This window comes from Mizuhopecten yessoensis, unplaced genomic scaffold, assembly GCF_002113885.1.
Source record: "Mizuhopecten yessoensis strain PY_sf001 unplaced genomic scaffold, ASM211388v2 scaffold9847, whole genome shotgun sequence".
NCBI classification, from domain to species: Eukaryota; Metazoa; Mollusca; class Bivalvia; order Pectinida; family Pectinidae; genus Mizuhopecten; species Mizuhopecten yessoensis.
The window spans coordinates 662780-685741 of NW_018408252.1; the positions used below are offsets into that span (position 1 = coordinate 662780).

A 22962-nucleotide genomic window follows, 5' to 3' on the forward strand; every position below is an offset into this window, starting at 1 on the left:
CTTCATCTCGTGTAGGTTTTATTAAACCGTCAACTCGTGAATATTTTATTAAACTGTCATATCGTGTCTGTCATCTCGTGTATGTTTTATTAAACTGTCATCTCGTGTTTATTTTATTAAACTTTCATCTCGTGTATGTTTATTAAACTTTCATCTCGTGTATGTTTTATTAAACTGTCATCTCGTGTATGTTTTATTAAACTGTCATATCGTGTATGTTTTATTTAACTGTCATCGCGTGTATATTTTATTAAACTGGCATCTCGTGTATGTTTTATTAATCTGTCATCGCGTGTATGTTTTATTTGAACTGTTATCTCGTGGATTTTTTTTAAACTGTCATCTCGTGTATGTTTATTAAACTTTCATCTCGTGTATGTTTTATTAAACTGTCATCGCGTGTATGTTTTATTTGAACTGTTATCTCGTGTATTTTTTTTAAACTGTCATCTCGTGTATATTTTATTAAAATGTCATATCCTGCATCTTTTTATTAAACTTTTATCTCGTATATCTTTTATTTAACTGTCATCTCGTGTAGGTTTTATAAACCGTCATCTCGTGTAGGTTTTATTAAACCGTCAACTCGTGAATATTTTATTAAACTGTCATATCGTGTCTGTCATCTCGTGTTTATTTTATTTAACTTTCATCTCGTGTATATTTTATTAAACTTTCATCTCGTGTATATTTTATTAAACTGTCATCTCGTGTATATTTTATTAAACTGTCATCTCGTGTTTATTTTATTAAACTTTCATCTCGTGTATATTTTATTAAACTTTCATCTCGTGTATATTTTGTTAAACTTTCATCTCGTGTATATTTTGTTAAACTTTCATCTCGTGTATATTTTGTTAAACTTTCATCTCGTGTATATTTTGTTAAACTTTCATCTCGTGTATATTTTATTCAACTGTCATCTCGTGTATATTTTATTAAACTGTCATCTCTTGTATGTTTATTAAACTTTCATCTCGCGTATGTTTTATTAAACTGTCATCTCGTGAATATTTTATTAAACTGTCATATCGTGTCTGTCATCTCGTGTATGTTTTATTAAACTGTCATCTCGTGTATGTTTTATTTAACTGTCATCGCGTGTATATTTTATTAAACTGTCATCTCTTGTATATTTTTTATAACAGATTTGGTAAATGCTCTGACGTGGCACGGGATGACGTCAAAGTGGTTTGCAGTTTGGTTGGTGGTCCGTCAAAGAGTTATGATAACCACGTAACTAAACTAAACATTTCGAAGCTCTTTTTAGGTGATTAAAATAATATTGAACTTGGTGCGAGAGTCCAGAGCTTAATTACCGGACAACCGAAGTCAGCTGATTCCATATCAATCAGCTTAACCTCCCCGTGCTTTCAGTCATGGTTAGAAACAGGAATTCGATTTCAATCATTTTAGGTGTAAACTCAATGTAATGGATAAGTATATACAAAGACAGTCGGATGCTGGCTGGATGCTTTCTCTCCGACACTGAAAAGAACTTTACGTCACAAAGGTATAACGCTTAACGCGTTCAGAAATCGCATGTGATAAAGGGAGGAAGGGAAACGATATCGTTTTATAGGATTTAATCGATTATTAATTGATCTCAATCAATTACTAACCATTTTTGGTTTGTTTGTGTCTTACGTCCTGTTAACAGTAATGGTCATTTAAGGACGAGCCAGGTTTTGGTTGTGGAGGAAAGCCGGAGTTCACTACCGACCTACGACCAGTACCTGGCGACTGCCCCACGTAGGTCTCGAACACGCGACCCTGTGGTAGCAGGAGGTCAATTAATAATAAAAACGACTCTTTATTTTTTATGGTTGTGAGCACTGAATACAACTAACTTTGGAAAACGTAGTCCCTTCAACATAATTCTGCTATAATGTTCATCCTTGTAGTAGATCGTCGTACTAGGCCAGATGTTGCAGAGGCTGTGCTTCATAGGATTCAAAATTGAAAAGAGGAAGTATATTTTCTAACAAAGAGTTATTTAGTAGTGTCAATCCTTCCTGATTAACTTTGTCCTTCACGGAATTATCATCAATTCGTCTTTCGCAAACAAATTGTCCAACTACAGTAAAAAAAATCTAATAGATAATTATACATTTAATTTCTAAGATGATCTGACCGTCGGCTAACTAAGTTGACCGTCATGTGTAACTCTTGTTGATGACGCGTGAGGTGACATTCAACTAGGGACCTGTTCGTTTATGCGGAACAACCGGTTTGACCGTTTATATATGTAACAATTTCGGATATAAATCCTGACGGACCTGCAAATGTTTATGCAGGCCTTGCAAGGCTTCGTCAAGGCTCGCCTGAAAGCAGTATCAGATTACTAGGTCCGACCTTATTTAATAAACGAACAACAGTGGTCCGACTGGTTTGACCGTTTAAACGAAAACGGCCCTAGTCTCGTTCAACCAGACTCTTGTATTTGTTGTCTCTGCAAGCTACGCCGAACACAAAGTGATCATACAAGTGTCTGGTTGAACGAGACTACTTCACAACATGAAAATCAATGCTGTCGTATTGCAAACAGGAGGTGTCGATATTGCATGCTTCTTATACAATTGTATGGTCACGCACGTCTTAACTTCTAAGCTTTACGATCATGATTAATTACAAGGATCGGTACGACTAATATAAATATATCAGATATGAAACAAATCATTTAGCCTAAGATTTCGCTTAGAATTACAATAAAATAACGACACAGTGAATAACGACCACACACAATATATAATTATTGTATATTTATTGTAAATATCAAATATATACACTTATGTGATGTCAGACAGTTATACCAAGTGTTAATGAATGATTCATTCAAACAGAACCAAACACAATAAAAACAACACATCAAAAATTGAATATAACTTATACACGTTGCCAATGATAGAATCACCACATGACCTCGTTTAGATTTGTTTTTACCTCGGTGCAGTCCTTCTATCAAATTTTCCTCATATATCTACCACTTCGGTATTTAAAATTCCGTAGTAAAACAAATATTTATACGATATATATTATAGGCAAGAAACACGTATCTATATTGCCTGTAGAAATACATCTAAATGTATTGAAATTTAATCATATTGGACGTTCCCTCATAGTCATGACGACCGACAATACGTACTATAATAAACAGGTGATATACGTATTTATCTGTTTCGTTAGTACTGCTTTTTGAAGGGTTTCGTTTTGTGTTCATAAAAACTACAATGTATTGTTTCGTGTAAATAAAATGACCCTCGTTTATCAAATTACCAATAATCTGTTGGGATACATTTTTATTTGAATTTGTTGTAGAATGGTGTACATGTATATTAAAATATTATTATTAGTATTTTTGCGCGTGACTAATCTGTACGCGTCTAGATATGAATCATCTCACACGAACATATTTAAAGTTACAATTGTCTACAGAGTGATACATTGATCTTAACTAATCTATGGAGAACCGTTTTCATATATCAATATTGAACTGTGATTAATTTTGCTGGAATTAAAGCACAAAAGTTCTAAATTGAAAATTGAGCGGAAGAAAGACTACCACACATTTTTATTGTATTTTTTTTATGCCATACTCGGTAATGTGAACTCCTTTTTGTTAGCATTTGTTTTTGAACTGGTATACATGTGTATTGCGATACAAAAATACATGTTAAGAGAAACACAAACAACCCCCTAAAAGTAATTTTAAACACATAGAAACGTTAAACGTGCCAATTTATCTACATCTATACATATTTTGATTAGACTGATACTGATTGACGGCTCTTAACACAATATCCCTGTGATAACAATTTCTCCTACTCTTTACAGGTGAGTCTCCCGTTTTAGCCGGGAAAGATCAGCTTGTCACCCCTTAGGGGGAGATAGCCGCGTGTGGATTAGAACGTGTTCAATTGTGACGTCATCAAAAATGAATGACGATATTCATACACCACATGTGTTTTGTTTACAAACATTGCAGACTGCTGTCGGTGGAGCTGTGACTGAAATAATAGGATAGGAGAAAAACAATCATCCCCTACCTTGAGGGTGTAACAGAGAAATCTCCAACCCTCGGGGTGATTATTTTGATTGTCTTACCCTCGGCAAAGCCTCGGGTTAGACAACCAAAAAGCACCACCCCTCGGGTAGGAGATTTCTCTGTCACACCCTCAAGGTAGGGGAAGATTCTACTAATCAACGAAAGTCCCGGAGGATGGCTTTACAGTCAAACACATCTCTTAAATCACGTCTGAAGGCTTTGTTCATGAAGGCGTAAATGATAGGGTTGGCCACGTTATATATAAAATACATGTAAAACACAATCATGTTGTAATCTATAACATCATGTGCCATCAGCCAGGCCGGCAGGAAGGCAATGATAAACATAGCGGTCACAACAAATAACATGGCTGCTGTCCGGATGTTAGCAACCAAGCCTCTCTCTCGAATCGTTAATTGTCGTGCAAGCTCTACATCCGGGTGTCTTTCCTCACCATTTTCAGTAGTGTGTTTCGGAATGTTTGCCTGGGACTGACGGTATTCACTGAACCAGGAGTCCTTGGTCAATGACACCGTTCGGGTTGACCTCCTCTGGCGTCGTCTCTTTGCCCTTCTGACCAGCACTGACCGGTAGACCATACCGTATAATATTATTACAGCCAGTAACGCTAATAAAAAGAAAGTGGCGTACACTTTCTGATAATTTGTAATAAAGTGCCTTGAAAACACAATTTCGTTAGGGACACAGCGTCCTGTGTAGGTGATATTGTACATGACACACGATCTATGCCTGTTATCGAACCTCACTGGCACTCCTCTCCCTGGAGATTCCGCGCTGTATGAAGTGTTATATACGATACCGTGAATATTTCCTGTTGTTAATTTAAAAACTGACGAGTTTATCCTGCCATCGTCTGATAATGGATTCGAACAGGGATCTACTTCGGCGAGGTCGTATACACCGTAGTTTAGTGATGTGATGATCCCGAGAGTAAACGACATTAACGCTAGAGCAAGAAGGGTGAGCTTGGCACGCTTAGCGTTCATTAGGTGCATAAATGGATGGCAAATACACAAGTATCTGTCAAACGCTATCGCCACCATGATGAAAGCCGCGAATGGAACGTTGGAAGTGATGAAAAACATATACAATTTACATGCGAAGTCGTATTGTATGTAATAGTCAAGATATTCCACTGCTATAGTGTACGGCACAATCACCAGACTAGTCATGAAGTCGGTAGCAGCTAGGGAGATTATAAAAACTGTGGCAGCCAACTTATGCCGTTTTCGAACATACACGTAGAGCACCATTGAATTTCCAGCTGTTCCTATCACACTAAAGAAGGCCAGCATCCCCATCACGGCTAGAACTGATCGGTCATCCTCTTCCTCCGGCCACTGGACACTAGTGTTGCTAAAGCTACTGCTATTGAAGAGTGTGTCCACTACAGACTGAGTTGTCTCCCCTGTGTGCACCATTTTCTATCTTTGTCGTTTAACCTTCAAAATACAAAAGTGTAAAAGATCAATCATGAACTGATAATTGAATTCTTTTTTTCAGATTATTTAACAAATACATCAAGTGGAAGGAAACGACACTTTTCCATTAAATCCAAAATGAATGACCGGTTCATGTCAGTTAGTCCATCTGTCTAAATAGCAGGAAGCAGTAATTGACAAAACTGTACTTCTCTTAAATGAAAATTGGCTGTAGTTTTTCACCAACAAATAGAACTACAAGGAAATGAGATATATCTGATGTACTGAGAGGCAGGAGCATGAAATCACATCATCTGTCTAAGCTTTAAAACCGCGCCAGGTGATATGAACCTATATAATGTTCAGTATAATGAACGTTTAAGAGTATCCTGTTGAAGTTGCAGTTGATATCGTCTGTCTACCAACGTAATTCGCGCAATTTACAGACGATTACCAAGTTGCCTCCCTTCGATCGTCTCGCAATGATGATATGACAATAAGTATATTAATAATTCGAGGGTCTTATATACCTCTTTATCACAACCTAGTTCGTAGGTCGTCTCAAAGCGGTTAACAAACTATTATCCATGGTTATAAGGTCTTTGCAACCAGTCAATATATTTCTTAACTCCATAGGGAGCATACAGCCGGTGCTGCCATTTCGGCGCTCACAGCTAACATTTTACAATTCTAGCACTGCCCAACCACGTACTCATTTACAGCTGAGTAGACTGGACCAAGCGGAGTAAAGTATCTTGCTCAAAGATACAACACATGTACAGTGCCGTGCTCGACTCGAACACGCAACCCTTCGGTCACGAGCCTGGCATCCTACCACAAAACTTGCTATGCCTCCGTGGTGGCTGTGTATACTATATAGACAGGGAATCATGGCTAAGTCTCCTACTGAGTGAGCTATGCCCTACAAATACACGACTAAAACACCACTGTAAAACTGTTATCAGACGTGTTACTTAATAATTGATAATTAAGGGGGAGTTATGGATTTCATAAACACGTCTGAGAAACTCCGACACTCATATTCCAATGATCTATTACAAACCGATTTCGGAATCAATAACGTACGTGTAGGCAAGTCTGTTTATTTTTCAATAACTTGAGTGTAGAGCGTGTTCAAGTTCTCACCGCGTATGAATATATGTAAATATGGGCAGACTTCTTTCCGCAAACCTTGTGTCAATGTTTACAAACAAACGCTAGAATTTAGACCACCGTGCGTTCGAGACACCAAACGGTGTCGGGTTCGAGACAAGACAGATCATGTTCATGACCGGTCACAAAAATGAAGCTAGTGTCAGAAGCTACAGTCGCGATTGTTCGTCGATACAAAAACGCTCCACCAGCTTCACTCTCTTTAGTCTCTCATCTATGAGTGACGGCACAGAAACGATGGCTATCGTTCCTAGAAATGTAGGTCAATTTCTCGTCTCCCAAATGTTACATCAACAGTCACTCGGTCGACAAACGATTTATACACATCATACAGTGTACATGTCATCTGTATAAACCTCTGGTTTACTTACAAACAGCAATTTCAATAACTGCGCATTCAACTTCCACCAGACCTAGGCTAGTCACTATCGCTCGACGTCATGGTAGCACTCTCTATTTCCCGCCTTTGGGCGCATCACTTTTAAAAACTGGACGTCCGCGGTCATTAGTATTTTGCCCTAGTACCTCAATTTCATAGAAATATAAAAATATTTATTCCATTACCTACTTATACAATTTTGAAGATATTGTATAAAGTTAAATATGGACATTTTATGTGAATAAAAATATTGAAATGGAGGAACTTTTTTCATTTGTTGTCATGGATAAAGTGGGCGGGCTTTAGCTGTCTGTCAACGGCTTTTGCGAATGGCTGTTTCGCATGGTTAACACTAATTTTGAACGCAGGTTACACTAGCTAAATGTTTGTATCCGCCTCTCTTAATGGTTTTATTGTTAAAAGAAAATATTGTAAATACAAGGATTAACCTTTTATTTTGTTTAGATTATGAAATTCAATGCAGCAATCGGTAAATTGTTCGTAAACGCGCAATTTACCTCGTACTCCATTGGATTTATTATCTCATAAACAAAACAAAATAAAAGGTTAATCCTTAAATAAATATTCCGTTGACAAGGAAAGACAGAAAACCTGATACAGTGGACGACGCGTCTGGGATCAGAATGTGTAATCCACTGACGCTTGTGAATATTGTTGTGTCTTCGGCCATATTTCGCCAATAGACTGAGCGCAACAACAACATTTCATGTTAGCCAGATTTATTTCCATCTACAACGGTAGTGGTGACGTAACACGCAAGTACACACAAAATGGGTAGTACTAACTACCGGATCAAGTATGTGAGGATAAACACCGATTACTACAAATATATATATAAATCCGACTGTGTTATATTGGTATAAATGGAACAATTCATCAAGGGCTAGTTGTTACCTACTTTGCAAAATCTACGAAGTCAGCAAATATGTGAAACGCTTCTAGTTATCAACAGGATTAGCCATTGACAAGAACACGCTCCACTTGTTAAATTGCTTAATGTACATTGTACCATTGACACCGAACTGCTTAACGGAGTTCTTTGTGCAGACATAAAGTGACAACGTTAAAAACAGTGCAGTTACGTGCCAGCTGTCGTACACATTCTAAAATATGATTATGTCAAATATATATCATGATAAGATAATATGTAATGTAGCGCCCTATATGGTTTGCAAAATTACGTGAATAACAGTATTCCTACATAGACAGTTTTAAATATAATAGACGAGAACATACAAATCAGCATTATACATTAGATAAAAAGCCATGTATCTCCATATGCATGACGTCTGCACAAAATAGTCTAAAACGTAGACGTATATATCCTTCTTGAATTTAGCAAGAGTGTTTGATTCCACAACGTGGCCCTTTCAAAGCACCGGTTTCCATAGGCCACAGTAAGTACGATATTTTTGGACACACAACAATGATTCTGTGTTCGACCGCAGTGATCGTGACGGCTGATACAAGGTGACAAGCTCCTATAATTACTGGGGAGCTGTTCCATTCAATGCCTTATTTGTGTACACCAAAACTTTCTACTGCGGACTGTGAATATTCCGTCTTTGCGTATTGCAGAGTTATCTTCTCTTGTGGGCAGGGATTGATTGTTACGTCATTGGTTTGTGCGAGAAAATTACGTCGTTTTCTCAAAAATTGATGACGTTACTCTCACAAACAAATGACGTAACAATCAATACCTGCTCACAAGAGAGGATAACTCTGCAAAACGCAAAGACGGAATGGCTAAAGGTTAATTTGATAGTTAATATCAAGTAGGATGATACCAGTCTTGTAATGTAATTGTCATATATTGGTAATGTAATTGACAATGGTAACTTGATACCTTGTTATATATGTAAGCACGAGTTGTCTCCCTTGTAAAGACACCCGGTCCCCGTGTTGGAGACCCTTGACACGGGAGTTATGACATTAACAGTCTTTTCTACGTTGGCAATGTGCACACATGTACATGCACACATCATAACAAGACTCACTTGTACTTTTCATAACAAAGGACAATATATGCATGGGTCAGCAAAGGTCATAGGTCTATACCGTTATAAGGAACATCCATACGAAACACTTCTTATAAATTTAGCCAATCCTTTATCTGGAGCTTTCAAATACTCTATGACAATAAACATGTAGCCATGTTTATCAGCTACACCTATAGTGCTGCAGACATCAATGCACACCACTGGTGTATGTTTCCAATACGCATAAATTAAAGCCTGCCCTTTTCATGCATTTAATTGACCTTTTAACGGAAATAACCAAGTTAAGCGCATTCGCATAGTCGCTCTCTTCCCCATATCACAGATATACTCAGTGACGAGTACTGAGCAAAACAACTACCGCCAATAATAAACGAATTTCATTGGTTTAGGTCCAATTGTCATATATTGATTGGGAAACCTTTATCAAATCCCCACACTTAAATAAATCCCAACACTTACATTAAACATAGATAATATATTCATTAGTTGATTTTAATGGATTAATCCGAAAAATATGTGAAACTTTAATTTAGTAGTGCGGTTTATAACCTTTATTATTTTAGTAATGAATGTTTTAGCAAATGTTGTTATGATCCTATCTATAACACACATTGCTATTGATGACAAACTTAATAAAGCCCGGTATCTGCTAAAATATTCATTACTTATATTAACATTATGATAGAGATTGATGACGTCACAATAGCAAACGTTGTTATAGTCTCATACCAATAGTTGCCTTCTCAATACATTGCAATGGATGGCGGCATAGCAAATGTAAATATTTAAACAATAATGGTAGATTTGCCAGAGGCCACTTGTAATTATATCAACAATAATTACATCCAGACACCAGGTATTTTTTATATTTACATATTTTTCTTTTTTAAGACATCTTCCTACAAAAACCATTTGCCCTGCCTCAAAATGCATTTCAGGCGGCCATTTTGTTTGTTTACATATTCCTTCACCTGAAACAGGCAGTTGTAATTATAGTCAAGCAGTTGTAACTATAGCCTATATAATAACACTTGCCCTCTAACACTGTTGTAATGGGACGGCGCGGGGCAAATGTAAATATTGTTCAATATTACTTTTAAGAGAAAGAATGTCTATAGTCAGCAAACCGGTGTAAGTACCCCAAGTAACAACCGCGTGTTATCGATCTTAAAGTGTGCTGTATTGTTAAGTCAGAATAATACCGTTTATGATTCATGAAAAGTTGCAACAAAATATATGTAATATCCTTTATAACTTGTGAGAATGTGAAATATATCAAAGATGTCGGTTCTGTTGATGAAGTTTCCTTGTGTAATTATATATCCCATTTGAAAACTGCCTCCAGTTCTATTACATAATATCCATCTATTGTGATGTTTCATCAATACATCTATTGAGATGCTTCATCGATCCACTAGTGTTTTAGTCAATTTAAGGATGGAATTGGAGTGCGTGAAAGCCGTGTACCAGTTTGAAGACCAGATCATGGCAAGATCCTGTCTGAGATAAAAATGTAATTTTACAATGATGTTTTGCAATATCAGTAGGAAATGCCTGGTTTTGATTTTATAGGTTACCGTACTCTAAAAAAGCGATAATGTCAATTGACTACATCGGTATTGTAATAGGCTTTTCCCTTAAAGAAACACCAATGCATTTTTTTTTTCACGATTCATCTTTTACAATGATCAATGACATTTTGATAAAACTTTTTTTTCTCCAGAAATCGTCAATCTTTGCATTTATCCGATATTTTGATTTTAAATATAACTTTGAAAGAGAACTGCACCTCCTACCCATGTGATAAGGTTTGGTTACATAAAACGTATCAAGGTAGCAGTCTACAGTAGAGGGTTGTGGCCATGTTGATATTTTTGTTAAATGGCTAACCCCTGTATAATGATATGTACAAATAAAATTGTATTAAAATTGGTATAAGCATGGTGAAGGGGACTATGTGAGCTTCACATTTGTAAAAAAATCCGATAGGGGGCCTACACATGAAAAGCTAGCTTTACAGGAGGTAAAATTTTGACAACAGCACACGACGCAAAATTGCAAAAAATCAAGTTTGACAACTTTACTGGGACCTAGATAATTCTGGAACCAAGTAGGTAATCTTTAATTTCAGACAGAACTTGGGGAAAAGATATACTAGTTGCGGGGGTCAAATTTTGGGTCAAAAATAGCAATTTTTGGCATTTTTTGGTAGTTTTTGATGTGGTAACCATGGTTTTCACACAAGTGACATACATAGACAAAAGAGGTTTATAAACCTCTCAGTACTTTATATGTATTGTAAATGTAATTTAGTTTACAGATATATATACATGTATACATGTGTTGTGTAGGGTAAATCCGCTGTGTTTACATTTCCTCGTTTGTCAGAGTCGGGCCATTTCTACTGTACACTGCTACCCAATGTCTTCTGATAAGATTAAACCTATTATTTTTATTGTAAAATTATATTGTGGACTAAGAAATCGCCTAACTTACCATAAGCTACAAACTTATCGTTAGCTACAAACTTGATTCTAAAGCTGTAGTCAGTTTCAAATCGGGAGTCCAAGTGCCGATTTTAGAACGAGCTCCCGACGTGCCTTTGTGGCAGGGCCTAAAACCCGGAACCGCGCTGCATTTCACACGGTCGTAAACCACAACAATTATATTATGCACGTTCCCTAACAGTTTCAATCTTTTGAAGCAAGATTTGTCTTAACTTGTAAGAGTTAGTATCATACTACACTATGTGTGATTCAAATGACACAATCTTTTACGATTTATGGTACAGGGACTTGGACTATATCAAATATATCTGTTCCTTTGAACAATGTTATTACGAATTGTTTATCACTGGAATAGAATGAAGCACGGTCGGTCTCTGTAATATACTTCTGATCAGGGTGAACGTCTCAAAAGAGTCTGTACAAAATGTTGCTAAAGGTTCAGTTATGTCATAAAATATTTTATCACACAGGAAAAATCCTGGAATTTGAGAGCAGTGGGCTATTTCAGCAATTTTTAGTCAATATCAAAATTAAAAGGGGTCATTCTGTGTAAAATTACAAGAAATTTGGAACATGGAGGGGCAATTTCAGTTTCTAAGGGTCAAGAGTCCCGTGACCCCAAGGCCCCCTCTAGGATTATCCCTGTCACATACAGGACACATTTGGCAGTGTCCGGTATACGGGAGTGCAGTTATTGTACGTGTAAATAACACTGTTCTGTATTTGTCCAACCTGTTTAATAATTGTTTGATATTACATTTATGTGTCTCAAATAATTTTGAGATTAAACCCGAGGGATGATATTCTTGATTGTCTTACCCGAGGGTAAGACATTCGAGAATATCATCCCGAGGGTTGGAGATTTCTCTGTCACATCCTCAAGGTAGGGGATGATTGTGATTGTTGACGTTACATCATTGCATTGAGGACGTGACGTCATACTATTGTTATGACATACATTGCGCCATTCTGCACGAGGCTAACCCCCCTTAGGGGGTGACAATCTGATCTCTTGTGACGGGCCTTACTGTATAGTCGTCCATCTAATCGCGCAGTTGTTGGTTTTCTCGTGTCTCAGTGTAATTGTTTTCATCACGTTCAGTAGTTTTATGCTTTCACTTGCGTCACATGCATTGTCTTTAACGTCACTAAAATGTTTTTAACGTGTAGAAGGATACCTCATTGTTTTGCTGGCGACAAACAAATTTACATGGTCATCAAACCACAGGATATTTGGGATACTATGTCATACAATCTGAAAACTTGTCTGACGGACATCGGTACCTTGATTAACGCCAACATGCTAAAGCTTAATCAGGAAAAAGACGGAACTAATCGTCTTTTCCCCAAAGTGTCAGCAGGCAATGGCTCTCCAGCTCAAGGTCGGTGCCAGAACTATTGAGACTGTCGACCTAGCTGTTAAAAAACTAGGGCAATACAACAAGTGAAAGCTATTGCCAAATCATGGAACTACCAGATCAAGAACATCAGCTGTATCCGGCAGTTTTTGACTGCAGATGCATTCAAAACTTTGGTGTATCGGACGGTTAACTCTGGGTTTGATCTGCCCTGTGGTGTATGTCACCAACTAACTAGTCGTCTGCAGATGGTCCAGAACACTGCAGTGCGTCTGATTATTCGTACTCGTAAGAACGAGCTCATAACACCAGTGCTATATTGACAAAGGGACCAGTCGGTCTTGAAGCTTTGCGACACGTTTAATGCGTTCATTGTTTGTGTAGAAAGTAAAACTTTGATATCACATCTAAGGGATCTATACCATTTTCACACATGACCCTTTTCTGATAAGTTGTTCATGTGAAATAGCGGTATCAAACTTGACATGTAAAATCTTAGATGGGTTCAAGGTGGCATTTATGCTTCAACGATCCATCTCACATTGAAGCATGTACAACTATCAACCAAGGGGGTCATTCATACGTATGTAACAGAAGTCATTATTTTTTCAATGTCTCAATCGACTCTAGGGGCCTAACTTACCTAGGTTACATGACCAATTCATTCAAAAATGATATAATGATGTTACAACCTTGAACAGCGGAACCACTTTATAATTTCAAGGAATTTTTGGACACGAAGAATAGTTGAACAAGGTTAGGAATATGGAAAGAGAAATAATATGTAAAGTTAGGACATTTAATCTGAAATTCCTCATTTATCATGACGAGGACTTTAATGTATGAAGTGGAAACAATAGCAAAGATAAATAAAATTTAACACCAAAAATCAAAACCAAATACTATGTTTCAAGAATTAGAGGATCAGATATGTGATAGTGAAGTGCTCAAAGCTAACAATAAATTGAGTAACTCGAAGGTGTGTGGTCCAGATCTACTGATTCATGAGTATTTTATTCAGGGTAAAGATGTACTTATGCCATGTCTTGTGGTACTGTTTAACAATGTTTTTAAATCTGGTTTTTATCCTACATCATGGTCGTTTGGTAATATAATTCCTATTTTTAAGAAAGGAGACAAGAACGATACCAATAATTACAAAGGAATTACTTTAGTTAGTTGTTAAGGGATTTTTTTTACATCAGTTCTTAATGAGCGTCTTGCTAATTTCGATAGTAACTGTTCTAAATTAAGTGATGCTCAGTTTGGTTTTAAGAAGAATTTATAAACTATTGACGCTATATTTGTATTACACACATTAATAAGTAAAACCCTGAAAAATAGAAATAGACTGTAATGCTGTTTTATTGATTACAAAAAAAGCTTTTGACTTCGTTATTTGACAGAATCTGTGGTGCAAATTTATCAAAGAAGGTATAGAAGGAAAGATGTTGAATATTTTACGTTCTTTGTACAAAGATGTAAAATGTAGTGTAAAGTATAACAAAAACATGTCAGATTTTTTTCAATGTAAAAATGGATTATTTCAAGGGGAAAGTATGTCTCCTCTATTGTTCTCTTTGTTTGTCAATGATTGCGAAATGATTTTTTTAACAGAAGGGTGTCCTTCTATAGAGCTACAGACTATTAATATATTTTTAATGATGTATGCAGACGATATGGTGTTATTGGCCGAAACTTCTAAGGGATTGCAGAAAATGTTAGATACATTATTACTTTATACAACTTAATGGAATCTTACGGTTAATACTTCAAAAACAAAGGTGATGGTTTTCCGTAACGGAGGCAAATTAAGAGAAGAATATAAGTGGTGCTTTGATGGAGGTGTATTAGATATTGTAGATGAATTTAATTACCTGGGTATATTAATGAATTTTAATGGTTAATTCAAAAACACTCAACAAAAAATCGTTGAACAAGGAAGAAAAGCATTGTTTTCAGTATCAAACGTGTCTAAGAAAAAATATTTTAACGTTGAAACTCAGCTTCATGTTTTCGATACATATGTCTGTAGTATTTTTAATTATGGAGCGGAAGTTTGGGGCTTTCATAAAGCACCAGATATAGAGAAAATACATTTAAGTTATTGTAAAAGATTATTAGGGGTTAAGAAATCTACTGCAAATTTTATGGTTTACCAAGAATTAGGAAGATTGCCTTTGGAAATAATTAGGAAATTTAGAATTTTTAAATACTGGTTAAAATTAAAACAAATTGACAATTGTGTTTTACATGCATGTTATCAAGAAATGTTAGAAAATGGTAGTGAATGGATGAATGGAGTAAGAAACGAACTATTTAGAATGGGAGTAGGGTACATATGGCAATATGGAGATACCTATACATCCGATTATATTATGAATATTATTAAAAGCAGAATGTGTGATATTTTAAAGCAAGAATGTAAAGAAAAAATAGATTTAACTTCTAAGTGTTCACTGTAAAAGTTTATTGGCGAACATTTCTGTATACAACCATATTTAACAAAATACAAACCTGAAAGAAATAACAAAAATTAGACTGTCATATATCGAAATTGGTAAGTATAACAATGTAGATAGGATTGAAAGAACATGTGCATACTGCAACAGTGGGGATATCGAAGATGAATTTCATTTTATGTTAAAATGTGAATGTTTTTTAGATTTAAGGAAGGGATTTATTAAGAAATATTACTATGAAAGACCTAGCATGTGTACATTCATCCAACTTAAGGAAACAGGGAACAAAAGACTGTTAACAAATTTAGCCAAATATATTATACTGAGTAATAAAAAAGACAAGACAATGTACCTATATAAAAAGGGATGTCTCTCTACACTATACCAATGGGTATGTGAGTATGAATTTGTTTGTGTGGGTGTATTTGTGGGGCTGTACATGAGTGTGAGTGATTGTATTGTTTATCCTTGTATATATGGTGTTTTTTTTTTTTTTTTTTTTTTTTTTACCTGTATGTAGTGGAGTAATGACATTTTTAATTCCTCTGAGTCTGTGTTACAGAACATATACATCTAGAATTATTGACCGAAAATGAACGAATTGTATTGTGTAAATTTAGAACTAGTAATCATAAGTTTATAGTGGAAACCGGAAGATGGAATAATGTTGATTACCAAAATACAATTAGCATATATTGCGATACCCAAGACATTGGTGACGGATTTCACTACTTGTTAAAATGCCCCTTTTTTGTCGACAGAAAGGAAGTTTCATTTATACAAATACTACTATGTAATGCCAAATATTGTTAAGTTCTCAGAACTAATGAATACAAACAATGTTTATTTTTTTTCAAAATTTTGTTTAAAAAAGTATCATGATTTGTCCTCCATATATATTACATTTGATATTGTACACTGTTGTAAATATGTGTGTTTTTTTAACATTTATAATTTTGTAAAGAGAACTAAAGTTAAAAATAAAGTAAAGTAAAAGTATAGGGAAATACCAAATGTATGCTAGCTAGTGAGCCGACACCTCTGAGCCTATAACTAACCCTCTACCGATTGAGATAACGCCCTAACCGAGTCGGTAGAATGCATTAATGTTGGTAATTTGTAGCTGTGTGACACTAGTTTGAACCACTCGGAACTCTTCGGCCGATTCGGTCATCTTCGATGGATAGTCTCATTTAACCAGACTCTTGTTGTCTGCGCAAGCTACGCCGAATTACACAAGTGATCAAGCATCTGGTTGAACGATACTACTTCGATGGAAGGAACCGTTACCGGGGCGAGGTGTTCCGAAAGTAGTTTCATCATGTAGATTTGAGAAATAACGGTTATTTATTACATACCTAACTGATTGACTGCATGACAGACGCACTGGGCCACGATAAAAAGCAATTTGAACAATCAACAAACTGAAACTCAAAAGTATGAAAATAAATTACCAAATAGAAGGTAAATGACATTTTTGAGAGTTGGGTGGTTGGCAAAGAGATATAATGATGAAGTTATTAGCCCCAGAAAGGCAAATAAACACTTATAAAGACATTGTTATATGGCCAGGTTTAATTTAATGTCTTCACCCAAACGAAGTACTTCCAGCACTTTTTATCACACCACTTATTTATTGTGAAGGAACGCAACTTGTTTTTCTCCACAGGAAAGCACCATGTAACACACCAACTGGCTCCCCGCGCAGTGTCTGAACGGCCACGGTCGACAAATAAAGACTCTGGACACGCGAGAGGTATGCAATCAATGACTACAGACCGCTTTCTCGGCTCAGCACGTGTCAAACACAGGTCCGATGCGTTTGGCATCGGAATAATTTCACGCACCGATCAGCTTCTTATTTAAATATTTATTGGTGTAATACACAAATAACTCAGATGAGCTTTGCTACATTAACTATGTTTTAATGTCAGTTTGTCCACAGTTTTACTTTATTTAATCAGAATATGTTTCCCTTCATTATCTGATGTAGATTGGGGTTACCGAAAGTAACGTTAAAGTCATCCATTCATATCTTCAATGATATTCATTCGTTTGGGAAGATGTTGCATAAAAGTTTATCTTTATATACCATTAATGTTCGTATTAAACGTGTTGCAACGAATCAAGACCGACTGGTACCGACTGTCAAGCTATGACTGAGTGAACGATTTGTATTGTTTACCTGTACAACGATTTGACGAAATTGTATATTTCATATGCCACTTAACATGGGATGATTCGCCTATATACACACTGTATCGAATAGGTTACTGACAGGGTGTAAATCTAGCCCCCTCTCCTGTTAAAGTAAGTAATGGGTCATATCGATTACTCAGCTGGTGTCCCCCCTCGTCTCTGTTCATATTTGGAGTATTCCTAATTTTGATTGCTTCCTTTGATTTATTACATTGCTTAGACATGGTTGAGATACTTCCCATTTAGTAACATAAATATGCATTTGTCTTATTTTCCCAACAAGTTACCCAATACATTTCCACACAATAATATATCGAGAGGTTTTGCTATCAGGTTAAATAGATGTGTCTTTTGTGTCACACAAGCTACTGTAGAGATATTCTATACGTAGTTTAAAATGGCTATTGTTCCACACACGATTCACGTGCTTTAGCGATATTATAATCATATACAGTGAAGCGTATGCACACAAAGGTGTAACATGTGCACGAGCTGTCCCAAATCGTTGTCGATTCGGCTACGCTGTAAGCGTATTTACAATAGTTGTATATATGTACCGAAATGACTCGATTCAGCTACGTGTTGTTTAAAACTTGGTCATAGATGTGCGAGAGTCTATAAGTCCCCTAATCTCGATTAAGAACTGGCCCACTGCGGCGCACCAATTGCCTGATGAAGATGACAGTGTATATACCGCACTAGTCATCGAAACGTCACATAGGAAATCCTGTTGGTTGTGTAAAAAGAACTTTTTATAATCCACTTACTAACCAACCTAAAGAAAATGTTTAGAAATAGTTAAAGATAGTTTTACATGTATTTTGTTCCACACAGAGATCATAGCAAGAAGTTAAACATATATACTAATCAGTGCAACTTTCGATCGTCTATGGTACAGACACACGGACCTTGGGGGGTATCGGTTCATACGGCTGCTTTATCTTAGTTTTGTAGTCCACTGCCTGTGAGGTGGCTGGGTGCTCTACTTTAAAATGTGTATTTATATTGGCAACAATTCCTACTGCTTCATTTGTTAATTGTATATTGTTACATTTCACAGTTAAACGGTCAATCTCGGCTGTAATCGGAGATAAAACACATGTTTTATACATTGCCGATACCTCCCTATCACTCGTTATTTCTGCCGTCCAGACATCTCCCTCACGTATACTTCCGTGGAAATGATGCTGCTCTGAAGCCAAAACAAATCCAAATACGATAGTTACAACGCAGGGGTATTTTAAATAAGATGCAAAGATAAAACGTCATACATGTATTATCTGAATGCTTTCTAAACAAAAAAACGTCTCACAAATAGGCCAAGGAAAAACTGCAAACGTTGGTCGTGCCATGAGACAATGGATGCTAAAAAGCTGAAGCATAACGAGGAGGGAAAATTCTATACAGCCGGTGATTCCGATAGACCGATAATGGTTTTGATCTAAATTCCTTTAGCACACGAGACACCCATTCTCCGTGTCCCGACATTTGTCTTCTCCTACGGTCATACAGTAAAGCACACCAAGCCAATTCTTTCTGATGACTTTTAAGTAAAACCTCTCCCAAGTGGTCGTGTATCTGTGAAACATTAATGATATTCTCAACACGGTCTATACATGCCGACAGCTTCCAAATCACTCGACTGATAGTTGCTGGCGCGTTTACAAGGCCAAATGGCAACATATTACATTGGAATATGCCCTTGTGTGCGGTAAATGGCAACATCTGGTTTGCTTCGGTCGCCATCATTTTTCATAACCTCATTAACATTAAAAAGGCAATGGGAAGAGCTGCATTGATACAGTCCAATTGACCATAGTTGCTATACAGCATTAATCATCAATACGTTAGTTACAATGACTGCATTGCGTTAATTATCAGCGCAGGAATGAACGCGTTTCTAGAACGTCGTCTATCTCGGCTCAATGACCATAGCCTGTTACACGGGATAATACACATCTCGTTAATAACGACGCCACGTCGTGTCGCTTCTGCTTTTCTTTAACCAATTTGAGTTTCATCATTTCTCTCATGCAAGTCCAATATGTAGATACGTTTGTTTTCACCTCGTCATGCGGAATGCTGTTCAATAAAAGCTCTGGGCGAGTTACCATTAGTCCTCGCACAGCTTGTCATTATACACAAACCCTTTAATGGTGAAAATTATATTTACTCGTGGGGAATTTCACGATACGAAAACAATACTACAAAAGAGAAATGCCAACAATGGACTCTGAACAGACCAGACAATGGTGTTGTAATATAAAAACATTATACTCAAAACAGCTCTGATCACCTACGACACTTACATCTGATCCAGTGTGCTTTAACACTGTCGGTTTCAAAGCTGCATCTAAAACCAACACGAAACATGGAGAACGTAATTCGTGAACGTGACAAAAAGAAACTCCTTAACTATGAATCATACGACGCACCGAAGCAACGCGAATCACCCCTTGTATCAAAAGTAACGTTCACAGTGTTCTGCCTTATATCCCCCTAGTATACAAAGTAACGTTCACAGTGTTCTCCCTTATATCCCCCTTGTATACAAAGTAACGTTCACAGTGTTCTCCCTTATAGCCCCCTTGTATACAAAGTGACGTTTACAGTGTTCTCCCTTATACCCCCCTTGTATACAAAGTAACGTTAACAGGGTTCTCCCTTGTATACAAAGTAACGTTTACAGTGTTCTCCCTTATACCCCCCTTGTATACAAAGTAACGTTAACAGGGTTCTCCCTTGTATACAAAGTAACGTTTACAGTGTTCTCCCTTATATCCCCCTTGTATACAAAGTAACGTTCACAGTGTTCTCCCTTATACCCCCCTTGTATACAATGTAACGTTTACTGTATTCTCCCTTATACCGCCCTTGTATACAAAGTAACGTTCACAGTGTTCTCCCTTATACCCCCTTGTATACAAAGTAACATTTACACTGTTCTCCTTTATATCCCCCTTGTATACAAAGTAACGTTCACAGTGTTCTCCCTTATACCCCCCTTGTATACAAAGTAACGTTTACACTGTTCTCCTTTATATCCCCCTTGTATACAAAGTAACGTTCAGAGTGTTCTCCCTTATACCGCCCTTGTATACAAAGTAACGTTTACACTGTTCTCCCTTATATCTCCCTTGTATACAAAGTAACGTTCACAGTGTTCTCCCTTATACCCCCCTTGTATACAAAGTAACGTTTACACTGTTCTCCTTTATACCCCCTTGTATACAAAGTAACATTCACAGTGTTCTCCCTTATGCCCCTCTTGTATACAAAGTAACGTTCCAAGTGTTCTCCCTTATACCCCCCTTGTATACAAAGTAACGTTTACAGTGTTCTCCCTTATATCCCCCTTGTATACAAAGTAACGTTTACAGTGTTCTCCCTTATATCCCCCTTGTTTACAAAGTAACGTTCACAGTGTTCTTCCTTATATCCCCCTTGAATACAATGTAACGTTCACAGTGTTCTCCCTTATATTCCACTTGTTTACAAAGTAACGTTTACAGTGTTCTCCCTTATATCCCTCTTGTATACAAAGTAACGTTCACAGTGTTCTCCCTTATATCCCCCTTGTATACAACGTAACGTTCACAGTGTTCTCCTTTATATCCCCCTTGTGTACAAAGTAACGTTCACAGTGTTCTCCCTTATACCCTCCTTGTATACAAAGTAACGTTCACAGTGTTCTCCCTCATATCCCCCTTGTATACAAAGTAACGTTCACAGTGTTTTCCCTTATTCCCCCCTTGTATACAAAGAAACGTTCACAGTGATCTCCCTTATATCCCCCTTGTATACAAAGTAATGTTCACAGTGTTCTCCCTTATATCCCCCTTGTATACAAAGAAACGTTCACAGTGATCTCCTTTATATCCCCCTTGTGTACAAAGTAACGTTCACAGGGTTCTCCCTTATATCCCCTTTGTATACAAAGTAACGTTCACTGTATTCTCTTTTATATCCCCCTTGTATACAAAGTAACGTTTACAGTGTTCTCCCTTATACCCCCCTTATATACAAAGTAACGTTTACAGTGTTCTGCCTTATATCCCCTTTGTATACAAAGTAACGTTAACAGTGTTCTCCCTTATACCCTCCTTGTATACAAAGTAACGTTCACAGTGTTCTCCCTTATATCCCCTTTGTATACAAAGTAACGTTCACAGTGTTCTCCCTTATATCCCCCTTGTATACAAAGTAACGTTCACAGTGTTCGCCCTTATATCCCCCTTGTATACAATGTAATGTTTACTGTATTCTCCCTTATACCCCCCTTGTATACAAAGTAACGTTGACAGTGTTCTCCTTTATATCCCCCTTGTATACAAAGTAACGTTCACTGTATTCTCTTTTATATCCCCCTTGTATACAAAGTAACGTTCCCAGTGTTCTCCCTTATACCCCCCTCGTATACAAAGTAACGTTTACAGTGTTCTCCCTTATATCCCCCTTCTATACAAAGTAACGTTAACAGTGTTCTCCATTATACCCCCCTTGTATACAAAGTAACGTTTACTGTATTCTCCCTTAACCCCCCTTGTATACAAAGTAACGTTTACAGTGTTCTCCTTTATATCCCCCTTGTATACAAAGTAACGTTCCCAGTGTTCTCCCTTATATCTCCCTTGTATACAAAGTAATGTTCACAGTGTTCTCCCTTATAACCCCCTTGTATACAAAGAAACGTTCACAGTGATCTCCCTTATATCCCCCTTGGAGACAAAGTAACGTTCACAGTGATCTCCCTTATATCCCCCTTGGAGACAAAGTAACGTTCACAGTGATCTCCCTTATATCCCCCTTGTATACTAAGTAACGTTCCCAGTGTTCTCCCTTATACCCCCTTGTATACAAAGTAACGTTTACTGTGTTCTCCCTTATATCCCAAGTGTATACAAAGTAACGTTTACTGTGTTCTCACTTATATCCCCCTTGTATACAAAGTAACGTTAACAGGGTTCTCCCTTACATCCCCCTTGTATACAAAGTAACGTTCACAGTGTTCTCCCCTATACCCCCTTGTATACAAAGTAACGTTTACAGTGTTCTCCCTTATATCCCCCTTGTATACAAAGTAACGTTCACAGTGTTCTCCCTTACATCCCCCTTGTATACAAAGTAACGTTCACAATGTTCTCGCTTATATCCCCCTTGTATACAAAGTAACGTTTACAGTGTTTTCCCTTATATCCCCCTTGTATACAAAGTAACGTTCACAGTGTTCTCCCTTATACCCCCCTTGTATACAAAGTAACGTTTACAGTGTTTTCCCTTATATCCCCCTTGTATACAAAGTAACGTTTACAGTGTTCTCCCTTTTATCCTCCTTGTATACAAAGTAACGTTCCCAGTGTTCTCCCTTATACCCCC

At 37.0% G+C, this 22962-nt stretch overlaps 1 protein-coding gene across 2 annotated transcripts in view; it reads right to left on the reverse strand.

Annotated features, from left to right (window-relative positions):
• Positions 1-4010: 4010 nt before the first annotated feature.
• The window catches only part of LOC110458906 (orexin receptor type 2-like), a 157644-nt gene continuing 138692 nt past the window's right edge, over positions 4011-22962 (reverse strand). For both annotated transcript variants that reach the window (XM_021510877.1, XM_021510876.1), the window contains exons 2-3: positions 4198-5508; positions 4011-4046 (exon numbers count right to left, since the gene is read on the reverse strand). In XM_021510877.1, the coding sequence (XP_021366552.1) occupies positions 4201-5487 (1287 nt within the window). In that variant the 5' untranslated portion in view covers positions 5488-5508 and the 3' untranslated portion in view covers positions 4011-4046; positions 4198-4200. The remainder of the gene's footprint in view (positions 4047-4197; positions 5509-22962) is intronic.